Source organism: Austrofundulus limnaeus, unplaced genomic scaffold (genome assembly GCF_001266775.1).
Source record: "Austrofundulus limnaeus strain Quisiro unplaced genomic scaffold, Austrofundulus_limnaeus-1.0 Scaffold37, whole genome shotgun sequence".
Lineage (NCBI taxonomy): Eukaryota > Metazoa > Chordata > Actinopteri > Cyprinodontiformes > Rivulidae > Austrofundulus > Austrofundulus limnaeus.
The window spans coordinates 2,602,917-2,615,973 of record NW_013952439.1 but is presented as its reverse complement, the minus strand read 5'-3'; the positions used below and the strand labels follow the sequence as shown (position 1 = coordinate 2,615,973).

Here is a 13,057-nt window from a genome sequence, read left to right as displayed (position 1 = left end):
ATATATATATGAGTAGTTTTAAATGTTTAGTCAATCTCAACAAAAAAAAACTCAAAGGTTTATGGAAAAATGAAATGAACCTCGAGGTCAACAATCAAATCCCTCATTAATCAATTTAAAGGGAAAATGTTTAAATAAAAACATATTTACTAATTTCATTCACATCCATTTTACTCCCAATTAGAYTGCAATAAACACTGCCTCATTTCATATTTTCTATATTCTGCTTCTTGATTTCYCCTCATTCAGTGGATACTGTGCAGCAGACTCCTTGAACATGTCATTCCATTAAACTCAGCCCTGTGGTGAGTGTGTGTGCTGAAACAGAGCGGGAGGTCTAATGGTCTGCTGTATTAGTGGGTTAATTGCCATGTCCTGGTCTCCACTGGATTGTGAGCAGGACATTTTAGTTTAATTGTGAGCCATCCGCAGCCTGCCACTTCTGCACTGTGGGAGTATTAAGTGCTGGAGATGGTTCTCCATGATGCTCTTGATGCAAAGCTGATTTGGTACCACGTTGCCACCTGTTGGCATCATTAAGAACTGCTGCTTGAAAACACCAGAGTCTCCTGACTGAGGTATAAATGGTAAAATTTGAATATAAAATATTTGTCTACAACTATAGGTTTCTTTAGTCAGACTGACCATATTGAAAATTTGTGTTCACACTTGCAGCAGAGACTGTGACTGTATTTCTTACACACTCTGAGAGAGTGAGGTGGCTGTTAAAAAAACTGTGTCACAAACAGGAAGCCAGCATGGTATGGATATTTCTACACAGGAAAAATAAAACACTTATCACATTATACTATGAAGCTGGTTGGGAGAAATGTTCTCTCCAGCACATTCACAAGTATTTCCTGCTCAAAACATGCTTGGTATATATTGTAAACTGGACACAAGAACAGAACTAGGAAGTTGAAGCTGAAACAAAATGAGTGCCCCCCCCCCCCCCACTGTGCTGGTTGTAATTAAAATCTGTGTAAACGAATGGGACACTGGCCATCCATCCATCCATCCATCCATCCATCCATCCATCCATCCATCCATCCATCATCTTCAGCTTGTTCCAGAGTTGGGTCACAGGGGCAGCAGTTTGAGCAGAGAGACCCAGACCTCTCTCTCACCAGCCAGTTCTTCTGGGAGGACTCCAAGGCGTTCCRAGGCCGTACAGGAGACATTTTCTCTCCAGCATGCCCAGGTTCTTCTCTGAAGTCTCCTCCCACTCAAACATGTCTGAAGAACCTATGAGGCATCCAGGACGCATTCTTACCAGATGTCCAAACCACCTCAGATGGCTCTTTTCAACGTGGAGGAGCAGCGGATCTCTGAGTCTCTCCCAAATAGCAGAACTTCTCACCCTAAAAGAGAGAGTCCAGCTACCCTGCGGAGACAACTCATTTTGACTGCTTGCATCCATGGTCTTGTTCTTTCAGTTATCACCCAAAGTTTGTGGCCATAGGTGAGGMTAGGAACCACTGATTGCTAAACAGAGAGCTTTCCCTCTCACCACAACAAACTGGTACAGAGTCATTGTCCTGATGGATTTATATAAAAAACACACCTCTGGTAATGTTTTTTGCAAGTGTTGACACTTGTTGACTCACTGCTTTTCAATGTTTAGTATTTGTTGCCTTAAAAAGAGGTCACATGACTCCATGATTGTGTGCAGATGTGAAGCTGGGACTTTCAGCCCTGATGTGCAGGCTTTATCTCCAAAAACACAACAGGTTAGTAGCATTTAATAGGATATTTTCCAATTAATTTTGTAAAAATGTATGGTAAATTGTACAGCTTGGGTTAAATGCTTTGTTGGTTTATCTGTATACAGTGCCTAAACATAATGCATAGTACGGCAGAATACATCATATCATTTTCTTATTGGAGCGTATTATCCATTCATTCATTTTATTTTCCCGTTTCTCCTCTCTGGGTTGTGGAGAGCTGGGCCTGTCTCCAGCAATCACTGTGTGGGAGGCGGGAAACACCCTGGACAGGTGACAAGTTCATCACAGGGACACATAGAGACAAACAACCATTCACACTCTTGCCCACACCTTGGGACACATTTAGAGTTGCCAATTAACCCAGCATGTCTGTTTTGGGTCTGTGGGAGGGACCAGGAGTACGAGGAGAAAAGCCTCCAAAGCTTGCAGTGGGAGAAAGGTCCACAATAAAAAAACACTAGCTTGGAGGTAATCTTCTTACTGAGAGGCTACATGCAGCAGATARACCATCATATAAAATATATCTTGTCTTATTTAATAGTATTGCTGATTAGTATACCTTGGGGTGGTGCAGTGGTTAGTAATGCTGCCTCTCAGTGAGAAGACCTTTCTCTCTATCACATCCTATTGTAATGTAATGTTTCCTATTATAATTCAATTGTCCTTATGTTGCCCTGTTTCTCATCAGATTGTTTGGTGTCTTGTCATAACATGTAGTGATGTAGCCTTTTGAATTGTAATATATTTTAGCACATTGTATTAGTAGGGCATCATTTCATTGTATTTAAATATACTGTATCTTATAGGAACACACACAAAACAATATTCAGTTATACTGTTGAGCCACAAGATACATTTGAAATGGCCCTCTACACATTTTAACCAGTGTTCAAACTGCATAACATCACAGTTAATGCCTTTTCATGTAGTTATTATTTAAAAAAAAGATGTGCCATGGAGTGTAATGATGACCTACCGTTGTGGAATCAGACCGTGACGAGCTTGAGTTGTTTTTTTTCCCCCTGATGTTATCAAATTTTGTTAAGCCTTTCAGTTAAAAAAAAACTAATTTGAAGTAAAAACCATGCACACCCTCACCCCACTCTCTCACACAAGCAACAAACAATGAGTCTGAACTGCAGCAGTGCCAATAAAATTATGAAACAATTTACTTTTTGTCTGTTTGTGCTTTATTATACAAGTGAATATTCTCAATCTCTAACAGTTTACGTTGAGCTACCCTGTCAGTGGTAAACAAATAAATCACACACACACACGCACAAAGAGTTAATACACGGGTGGATTCCCAGTCGAGGTCCCCTTCTCACACTTCTCCAGAAATTAGCATTTTAATGGCCCAAGCTGCTCCATGTCCCCCACATCAGAGTGAAAGCTCAGCTGAAATCATGGGTGAGTGCTTTCGAGCGATCCACTGAGATAAACCAGCTCCCACATAAACACAGGCCCAAAACCAAAAAAAATAAAATTAAAATAAAAAAAAAAAACCTGACATGGTGATAAAAGCCTCTGGCTGGATGCACCTCATATAAAACAAATCACTTTATTAGACATAATTCACCACAATGCTCATTAAAAAGCAGAGGACTGAGAAGATTTTTGACAGGGCTGGATTATATTTAGTGGATCCATTCAGAAGATCAAATCAGGTGAAACTGATCGATCAGCTGCTGTATTTGCAAACTCATCTTTTGCAAAGTCACTTATAATACAACAATTTCTAATGCTTAAAAGCTTAGAAGAATAAGCTGGAAAATGGCAGTGCAAAAAAAAAAAAGAATTGAGATAGAAAACACTCAAAAGTCTCAATCAGATCATTCTGGAAGTAGAAATAAAAATGTATAACCTTTGTCAAATTGTCTACAAATTCCTCCTTGTGTGGATGAAATTTTGTTGCCCTGTTTTTTTTTCCCCAACTTTAAATAATCTTGAACTGAGCTGATTGTATTTGACATTTTTGAACATTGTAATCTTGAAAGACAAAGAGTAAAGCTTACAATCATTACAAGTTTAACTGAGGGTAAAATGAGTATGTTTTGATCTGAAGATGTTGCTTTCAGTTTTATATTTGYTATTTCTGAATAAAATTGCTTAAAAAAGTAATTAATAATTATGAACAGATATAACCTGGATAAAAGAAGGATAATAGGTGTTTCCAGGCATTACTTGAATGGTTATAGTGTGAACAAGAGCCTAAAAGTTCAACAACTTGTTGTAAGTTTTATATGTTACAATGCTGCCATCTACAGTTAAAACCTTGTCTGAAATACCTGAACTAAGAGTATCAACTGGAACATAAACATTCACAATTACAACTTAAAGTAGCAGGAGTTTTTGTTAACACTTTTATTAACTCTTGGGGGTCAAAAATTAGCCATACATTTCCTTTTTTTCCCTTTTTTCTTTCTTAATGCAGTCAATAAATGATTTTTTTTCTGACAAAAATATTTGTTGTTTTTAGTCTTAATTATTTTCAAACTTTCAAATGTTCCCATAACTGCACAGTAACTTTATTGGGTTTGTTAGTGTGGGAAACTGGCTACATTGAAAACCATTACAAATACACATTTTAATCRCAATATTATAAAACAATAATGCATTCTTCTCAGTAATGTTTTTTTTTCTTTTTTTTTTACTTCTATCAAACATAATGTTGGTTTTTATATTAGCCCACAAGGTGGTGCTCTACTTTAACAGTTGAGAGACACTTCAAAAAAGTGTTTAGTCATTAATGAGTCAGTCACAACAGGTAAAACAACAGTTTATTTTATTATATTATTCAGGGAATGAAGGGGAATGGATTTCCTGGGTGTTGCTGCAACAGCTGTGATGCTGAAAGAAAACTGTGTTAAGAGTAAAAATGCACAAAGGAGATGAGTCCCAGGAAAGCCAAGACATTTATAAACTGATCACTGAATATGTGGGTTTTACAAACATCTGCGCGTCATTTTCTCAGGTTTATAGTCAGTCGTGAGGCACTCTTATTAGACAGGCAGTTTATTTACAATTAGCTCAATATTTCATCCCCGCACGCACACACTCACAAAGACAAAGAAATAATGGCAAAGTTTGCAAAGACTGTTGAATGATGGGGGAGTTTAATCAAGTGATCTCAGCAATCTGTAAATCCTTCTAAAATCCTTGCAGTCTTTTCTAAATATTACTTGCTTAGGCCACCAAGAAGTACTCAAAAACATAGTCACCAATGGTCGTCAACAACTTTCTGTATAAAAATATCACCATGGTGTAACACAGATTCACAGATCTGACTGCAAAAACAGAAAAAAATAAGACTTATTTACATGAATACAAACAAAAGGGGGCATGAAACAGAAATTTAACTGGAAAATTAAAAGAATAAAAAAAGTTGGAGATAAACATGAGCAGTGCAGAGAGGGTCCCAAAAGGCAAAGCTTGAACAGTTCTTGCTTTAAGGTCTTTAAATGGACACCTCTTTGTCTTTATCAATTTGTCCTGTAAAGACAGACAGTTAATCACAAATACAAACAGGGACCAGAGGGTGGTACAGTGTGATTAAAAGAAATAAGTTAAATACAAAAATAACACATGGGACAATCAGAAAACTGTCTTATTAATTTTAAACAAACAAAAAAAAGTTTGGAGAATAAATCTAAAAATACATTTCCCCATATTTTTACATTATTTTAACAATGGAAATGTAAAAATAAATACTGAAACAAGAGTATTTATTATTAATATTATGTCGTATTGTCTTATTTTAGACATTGCAGCTTTTGCAAAAGCTATAGCAGCATTTGCAGCATTWKTAATAATTTATTTTAAATGGTGCAWTTTTTTAGCATTCAATGTAAGTCATTTAAATGGCACTGCTGTTGCATTATTTATARTAATGCATTTATAGGGATCACAGATTTTCTAGCATTGAGAGTAATATATTTTAGATGCTGCAGCTTTCCTAGAAATGATGGTATTTCAGTTTTGTGGGTGCAGCATTTGTATTTTTCAAGYTAATTCTCCCATTTAGCACATTTAACTTATGCTTGCAGAAAGAAGTCAGCCCATGGAGAAGTACAGGCTTAACAAAACAACATYGTGACAGAAGAAAACTAGCATTGTTGTCAATCTAAATATAGCTTTAAACTTAATGATTTATTTAGGCAAGTTTGAATTTAAGAACACTGCACTTCATTATTGGTTGTGAACAAACACTCAAATATGAACTATTGTATTTGATTAATTCAAATGAGCAAACACTGACAGTTAACAGCAGAAAAACAAAATCTTTTTTTTAATTATTATTGTTTTCTGGATAGGTTAAAATGATGGAAGGTCTAAAAACCTAAAAACATTTAGGTCTTTTATTTTGTACTTTATGTATAATTTACAGTACTGTACAAAAAGTTTTAGGTATGCTAGAAAAAGTGTTGTCAAATTAGACATTATTTTGCATAAATATATTTGAATTATGTGTTTTTAATCAGTTAACAATACAGATATTTATTGAATTTCAGGAAAGTTAGCAAAAAACAAATAAATAAAGAAATAACAACAACAACAACAAGGATAGTAATAATAATACAGTGATGTTTTAAGGATCATTAGACAGTAAGCCTGCTGTGCTCCTCAAAATAAATAATAATAATGATGATAAAATCTCACCTTTTAGTAGTTTTGCAGTAAAGCCAAAGTAGAAATACTGACAGGGTTTAGTATCTACAACGAGTCTGCCAATGCTAAGGAAGCAGGAAAAAAAATAATAAAGAGAAATCCGATGTATATTTGCCATTAGATATTTAACATGAGACATGAAAACTGGAATGGTAACAATATGTCCAACATTCAACTCTGAGATGCAGAAAGAAAAAAAAAACAACATGTAAATGACCTCTGACCTCAGAGGAGGGGGAAAATGTCCTTTGTGCTACCCCTGTTGGGAATCATTCACACTGAGAGGTTGTTTCTGCTGATGAAGTGGTGATGGTAGCAGAGGATGAGGACAGCGCCCTCTGCTGGTGCCACATGAGATGACGTGTGTGGAGTTGGTGGATGACAGCCAGATGGGAGAGGATCACGACAGCACACTGGTGTTCTGTGAGTCAACGTATTGCATGCTCATGACATCTGTACTTACTCCGCTCTCGTAGACGGGGTTGTCAAACGCTGACTCCTCTGTCATGTTGTCGTACGGGGGRGAAGGTGTCGGCATGCGGATAGACTTCCCTTGAAGTCTGAGCGAGAAGGGGYAAAAAYAAGGAAGAAAAAAAAAGCAGGCAACATCTCGTAAAGCTGCTTTTGATTGCAAATGAAACAGATTAAAGTTTAGCCGGTTCTTACTTTGCAAAGTAGACGTAAATCCCCAAAACAACCACCAGGACGATGGCGGTTGGAATAAAAACTGCGAGAGTAATATTGGTTCCCTCCATGCTATAATCCATATTAACAACTAAAAGAATGGGGGAATAGGGAAACAATTATTTTGGTGCAATTTAACAAACAAAGAAATATCAATATTATCTGCTACATGACTCACCATCAAGCCTTCGTTCATTCACGTACTGCGCTGAGGATGCTACAAACAAACAATTGAGCATTGGTTAAAGACAAAGGCCAGGTTTATTATACCTTTATATTGCTGTCAGGTAAACAGATACTCTCAGAAACAGCCTCAAAATCCATATCATACATTATTGTTCAGTTTGTTTTGTATTTCCAGGTATTTGAGGCTATTCTTTTCTAACAGTACTAGTTTCACCTCTGCAGGCAGGAGGGGTGCTGTTCCACTGCGACGGGTGTCCAGGGACACAGTAGATYGTGGCCCCGCCCTGCAGCTCGTAACCAGAGTGACAGGAGAAAGTTAAAGTTTCTCCTGCTTGGTAAAAGGCCTTTTCGGAGCTCTGTATGCTTGTGGAGGCGGCTCCGGGGTTTCTGCACGGCTCGTACTTTTCAGCTGAGAAACAATAATAATAATAATAAMAAGAAGAACATAGTAAATCAAGTGTTTGCTTGACGTGGAGGCGAGGAGGTTAAAATATAATATATGTGACTTACGGACACACTTAGGCAGCCTGTCGCTCCATTTGGGCACAGCGGAGTCTCGGTTGTAGCAGGTGAGGGTGCTGGAGCCAGACAGGATGTAACCTTTGTTACAGGTGAACTGGACAGTCGACCCAACGGCAAAACGGCTGCCGGTGATCACTTTGCGACTGTGCTCCACATTTCCAGGATCTCGACATGTCAGAACTGATGGGATGAAACAAAATCAAAATAATACGAGAAAAAAAAAGGTTTGTTTACAGCCAGTGATGGTGGTAGGAGCAATGAAAAATGTCATGGAGTTACTGCAAAAAGTGCCATGATACTTTAATAATGTTATTTATAATTGGCATGTAGTTCTTATTTCACAGCAACCCAAAACATTATCAGCAATAAATACTAATAAAAAAGTGTATATAATTTAATTAGTTTTGTGAAGTATTCTTTTTCTAACATAATTTAAGGGTTATTCTGAATGCTAAAATATTATCAGTCTAACTGCTTATTCAGGTTAAGCTGACATTTTGAAATTATTCTTAGTCTGACTACTTTAAAACATCTGAAGCGAAATTTTAAATGATCATTTTTCATTGAAGTTTATTAATATTCACCACAAAACCGAAGTCCTTGCTGGCCAAATGAGTTGCAACAATGAAAAAAAAAGACAATTTTTTAATTAAAAAAAGTTCTGCAAATAAAGTTTGAGGTCCTAAAGAAACTCATAAACCTGAAGTTTTCACTCCTTTTTACAACCTAAAGTAAGGATAGAACAGCTGGCACAGAGCAACACTTTAAACCAGTGTTTCCCAAAGTTGGGGTCAGGACCCAAAGTGGGGTCCTCAAACATCAAGGTGGGGTCCTGAAAAAATTTTCTGAATTAATTACATTTTTGCCTTAGTTGTTACAAAGGAGTGAGGTTAGTATATTTAAAATGGATAAATGTAGTATAAAAATATTGTTACTATGCCCATGTTTAGTTGACCTGATACAAAAGTTTATCATCCAAAAAAAGCTGGGGGCACAGGTCTCTGCTACTGTTATTTTGTGGGTCAAAAGCTAAAAAGTTTGGGAACTACTGCTTTAAACTACATGTGTCGAAGTCAAGGCCAGATGTGACCTGCGAGAGCGTATGCTGCCTTAAAGCCAGCCTTGACCACAAACTACATCTCCCATAATGCATTGATTACTTTACTTTAAATGGTGGCATCCCACCAGGTGGAGGTGCGCAGGGCTCAAAAGTAGCCGGGAGCCAGTTAAATTTGCCARGTCAAATCTCCTTTTAGCTGCATTTGTCTGCAAGTGGGACACTTCAGAATTCTAGATGATAGCTACTCACCACAACCCAACTGTGAGTAAAACTCTCTTACATTTCCTTTTAATAGTATTTCTGTATTATTTATTCCACATTTAGTCAATCATACACATAGTTTATGAGTGTGTGTTGAAACACTGTTTCTGTCTACGAAATACAACGTAGAGCTCATTATTATTTTTTTGTTAGCAGTGCTCAGCCATAGCGATGACATGAGGAACGTGATATTTGATGTTTAGTTGAAGTTAAACATGCTCAGCCATAGCGATGACATGAGGAACGTGACGTTTGATGTTTAGTTGAAGTTAAACATGGAAAGTTAATTACAAGTGGTCTTTTGAGGGCCACCATAATGCTCARGTGGCCCTCGGTGACACTAACTGATTTAGAGAAAATGTTTTAAAAGGTAATAGAAAATTAAATATTTGACAAAACTGTAATGCTCCAAATACTTTAAACTTAAAATTTAAAGTGCTACAGCATTTTAAATACTGAGTCATATATTCCTAATTTTTGCATTACTTTTTTTAAGTGACACTCAGTTGCTCGGACTTAAAGCTGAGTTCAAAACCACAAACAGTCTAAAAACTCTGAATGTCACATAACTTATAAAGTCCCCCACTAATCRTGCACCAACAAACTGAGAACTAACTTTCACTCACCTTCATCACATTTTGGCACATCGCCGCTCCAAGTGAGGTCCCACTGGCACATGAGGATCTCYGAGCCCACCAGTGTGAAGCCAGGGTAGCACTGGTACGTGACGACTGTGCCGTGGATCAGGTCTGGGTGGGACGTGCTCTTCCACCCATTGGAAATCTCTGGCAGTTCTGGACAAGTGTCGTTCCTTGGCACCTCTGTTGGCAARAGGGCCGTTGAATTGTGTTGGCAGTAAAAGAAAGAAAAGACAAAAAATTTGAATGAAAAACTAAAAAAAAGGCAGGAGCACAATAAACAAAACTATAATTTTTGTACAAGATGTTTACCAAAAAGATGTGTTTAAAAGCRTCAAGGAAAGCCAGGCATTAATATGTGACACTCTCTGCAGGGAATCAATGTGACTGCACAATTGTATGCATTTTTTTTTCTTTTCTTTGTGCTTTAAACAGCCATGGTTGGAGAGGAAAATGAAAATAGAGGCTTGTGYTGTGTGCTGGAAGGAGCACAGCATGTGGTTTGGCACCCGTCAATCTGGGCCTCCCTGAGTGCTGCATACATGGCCAGTAGCAAGGAAACAGTGGGCAGAAACCAGCTGATGTCGATGTGTATCTTATTACTGGGCTCCTTTGTTTGCTGTTACCTAATTCTGTTTCACCTGAGGTAAGTCAGAAAGCAAAACTGACAGACGCGCAGTAAGAAACATGAAGGAAAAGGCACAGAAGCAGAAGAAAAAAAAGCATTCCCTGTTCTGCAGATAACACTCAGTATTCTCATTTCTTTGTCTTTTTCTTATAAAGGATTGATTTTACTTGTTCATTTAATAAAAGAGAAGGTTATTGATGGGCGCTACACAGAAAAGAAAAAAAAAATCGATTAATGTTCAACACTAGAGTTTTACCAAAGAAATGAACCACAAATCCATTGTTGTAGCCGTAGATGTTGGTGGCAGGGTCTGACTGGAACTGGATGGTGACATCAGCCATGGAGGTGTAGAGCTTGAAYTGGGGCCGTGTGCCGCTGTACTGACCCAGGATGTTGGCTGTCAGGTCATCGCCATCGTAGAACGTCAGCTGGTCATTCTTACCCAGGTTGAGCCTGAAACAAAAGGTGTTCAACATAAATAAGTAATAAATATGCCTTAAAGTTGAATTTGTTGAGTAATAGAAGCCACAAAAGAGATGTAGCTGTTASCTGYTRYTACAGGTTTGAGTTAAACTCTATTTCTCCACATTGAAAAAGTGCAAAGAGCTATCMACAACAGATAGGTAACTGACTCCACAGAACCTCATTTTAAAATGGATAAATGGTTCCTTTAAAGGGGCTTGGAGACACAGCCCAGAGGAGGAGCTGGTTCCAAAAGGTGGTTCTAGTCCCAACCAGTCGMTTTTGCTCCCCTGCCTGGCTGCCTCAGGACACTACAGGATTTATCAAACGTGCGTGAATGAGTCAAAGCAAGACTCTGGACATGTTTTGACAAGAGGGTAACAATACAACATGATATAAAGCTAAAAAAGTTGCTTTTYCATGATTATAGCCCCTTTAAGTTTGTGGTAGCTCTATTGGAAGCAAAAGCTGATGATATATTATAAGCCAGTGTCAGCAGTAATTTTATTTCTATTTATATTGGATGGAAGCGATGTGAAGTAAACACTAAATAATTCATGGCCTCCAAGATTCAATTTCCTTCATGAATATGTACAAATGTTCATATTTTGAGATATTCACATGGAGAAAAACTGAAGAATTAATTTATTTTACAATAACTTTATGAAGAAAAAGGGCAAAATGCACACAATTAAAATTATTTTAATACAGTAAAACAACAACGTATAATCATGCATAGGAATAAATCTAAACAAATACTTCTTGTTTATAGTATACTTCACTTCCTGCATACAAATCCAGAAAATTGACACCCCATCTGCCTTAAATCATTAACTTGAGAATACATTAACCTTTTCCACATACAGTATGTTTTTGCTCATTTTATAAAATGACAGTCAAGTCTGACATTTACTCACACATGGGGATGGAAATAGGAAAATGATAATAATAAAAAAGCTACAGAAATTGTAATTTCCCTCCAATAAAAATGGGAAAACCTGCTATGGAGTATTTTTAAGCTAATGCTGGTTGTCAAAACAGGATTGTTGACAGGCTGCATATTTTTAGATTTTTATTCACTAAATGATGTATTGCTGTCCAGACCTAAATTAATAAATAAATACTGTACYTATGCATGCATATAAATGTCAGTGAGGCATCAAATCAACATTTTTACTTCTGTTTTAAAAGCAAAAAAAAACTGTTTATCAACAAAGAACCAACAATTTGCATGAAATAAATTAAAAAAAGAAAACAATATGAAAGAGTGACTGCTTTTAGATTTTTCTAATTTTCCTTCAAATCAACCCGAACAACGAGCAGCAGAGCTTTGATGCTCTGACCTGTCAGACCACACAGTTGCTGCTGTCTTTAATTTTAGATTTGCATGTTCAGTGGGAGGTTTTGCATAAAGTGCAGACAAAATTGCATCAGTTTCACACGTGAGAGTTGGCGGTCCTGGATGCAACTCGCTGCTCCTTAAAGGACTTGTTTAGACGCGGAGCGTTGTTAGTGTCGGCTGCTTTAAAACAAAACCAATGRGCCTGAACATCCAGAACATTTCATCTTTTCCACATGGAGAGTCAGTGTGCTTCCTGAGACCGCCATGTCTTGTTATTGTGCACGTTCTGGTAAAAAAAAATGATTGTGCCAAAATATTTTTAAAGAGGAGCCACCAGTGAGAAAACTACAACTCTCTATCAGACAACTCAAACAAAATTAGCTGTTTTTGCATCACCGTTGCAGCTTTTTATTAGAACAAAATTAAATTACTCCTAAAGTCATATACATATTCCAAGAGAATCAGAAAGTATATTTCATGAATAAGATGCTGCCAGTCAGTGCTTCATATTGTGATTTTTTTCCTTTCCTTTTTCTGAAAAGTGGTGCATTCATGGACTGCCGGATAATAGCCGGTCTGCACCAACCTCACAGTCTCACTTCGTTTTAGTTGCAGTAAAACTTGAGCCATTCAGCTGTGAAAGGCAGAAAAGAACAGTACACKCAGCTGGTTTGTGACTTTATTTTTTCTGTATTTTACACTCCTATTCAAGCTCTCCTCCACCTGCTGATTATGTCATCAAGGCTTTTCACTGCGCTGCTGTTCATCATCCCCCTCCCAAAGGTTCCTGTGCATTCAGGCTACACCTGAGGGAAGGATGTGTCTGCCAGTTGTCACTGATAACATATGATTACTTCCAATGGCTGCATGCTATCAAGT

At 37.4% G+C, this 13,057-nt stretch overlaps 1 protein-coding gene and 1 long non-coding RNA gene across 3 annotated transcripts in view; one reads left to right on the top strand and one right to left on the bottom strand.

Annotated features, from left to right (window-relative positions):
• Positions 1–1,668: 1,668 nt before the first annotated feature.
• LOC106516450 (uncharacterized) lies at positions 1,669–3,208 on the top strand. The gene is made up of 2 exons (XR_001310104.1): positions 1,669–1,730; positions 1,943–3,208. It is a non-coding gene; the product is annotated as an uncharacterized LOC106516450 (long non-coding RNA).
• A 1,287-nt stretch (positions 3,209–4,495) lies between these two features.
• Positions 4,496–13,057, bottom strand: part of LOC106516448 (seizure protein 6 homolog) — a 126,172-nt gene continuing 117,610 nt past the window's right edge. Inside the window, exons 10-18 of one of the 2 annotated variants that reach the window (XM_014006820.1) lie at positions 10,631–10,827; positions 9,735–9,929; positions 7,776–7,967; positions 7,480–7,674; positions 7,258–7,296; positions 7,062–7,170; positions 6,859–6,955; positions 6,387–6,460; positions 4,496–5,219 (exon numbers count right to left, since the gene is read on the bottom strand). In XM_014006820.1, the coding sequence (XP_013862274.1) occupies positions 6,434–6,460; positions 6,859–6,955; positions 7,062–7,170; positions 7,258–7,296; positions 7,480–7,674; positions 7,776–7,967; positions 9,735–9,929; positions 10,631–10,827 (1,051 nt within the window). In that variant the 3' untranslated portion in view covers positions 4,496–5,219; positions 6,387–6,433. The other variant, XM_014006819.1, reaches the window with a different exon arrangement.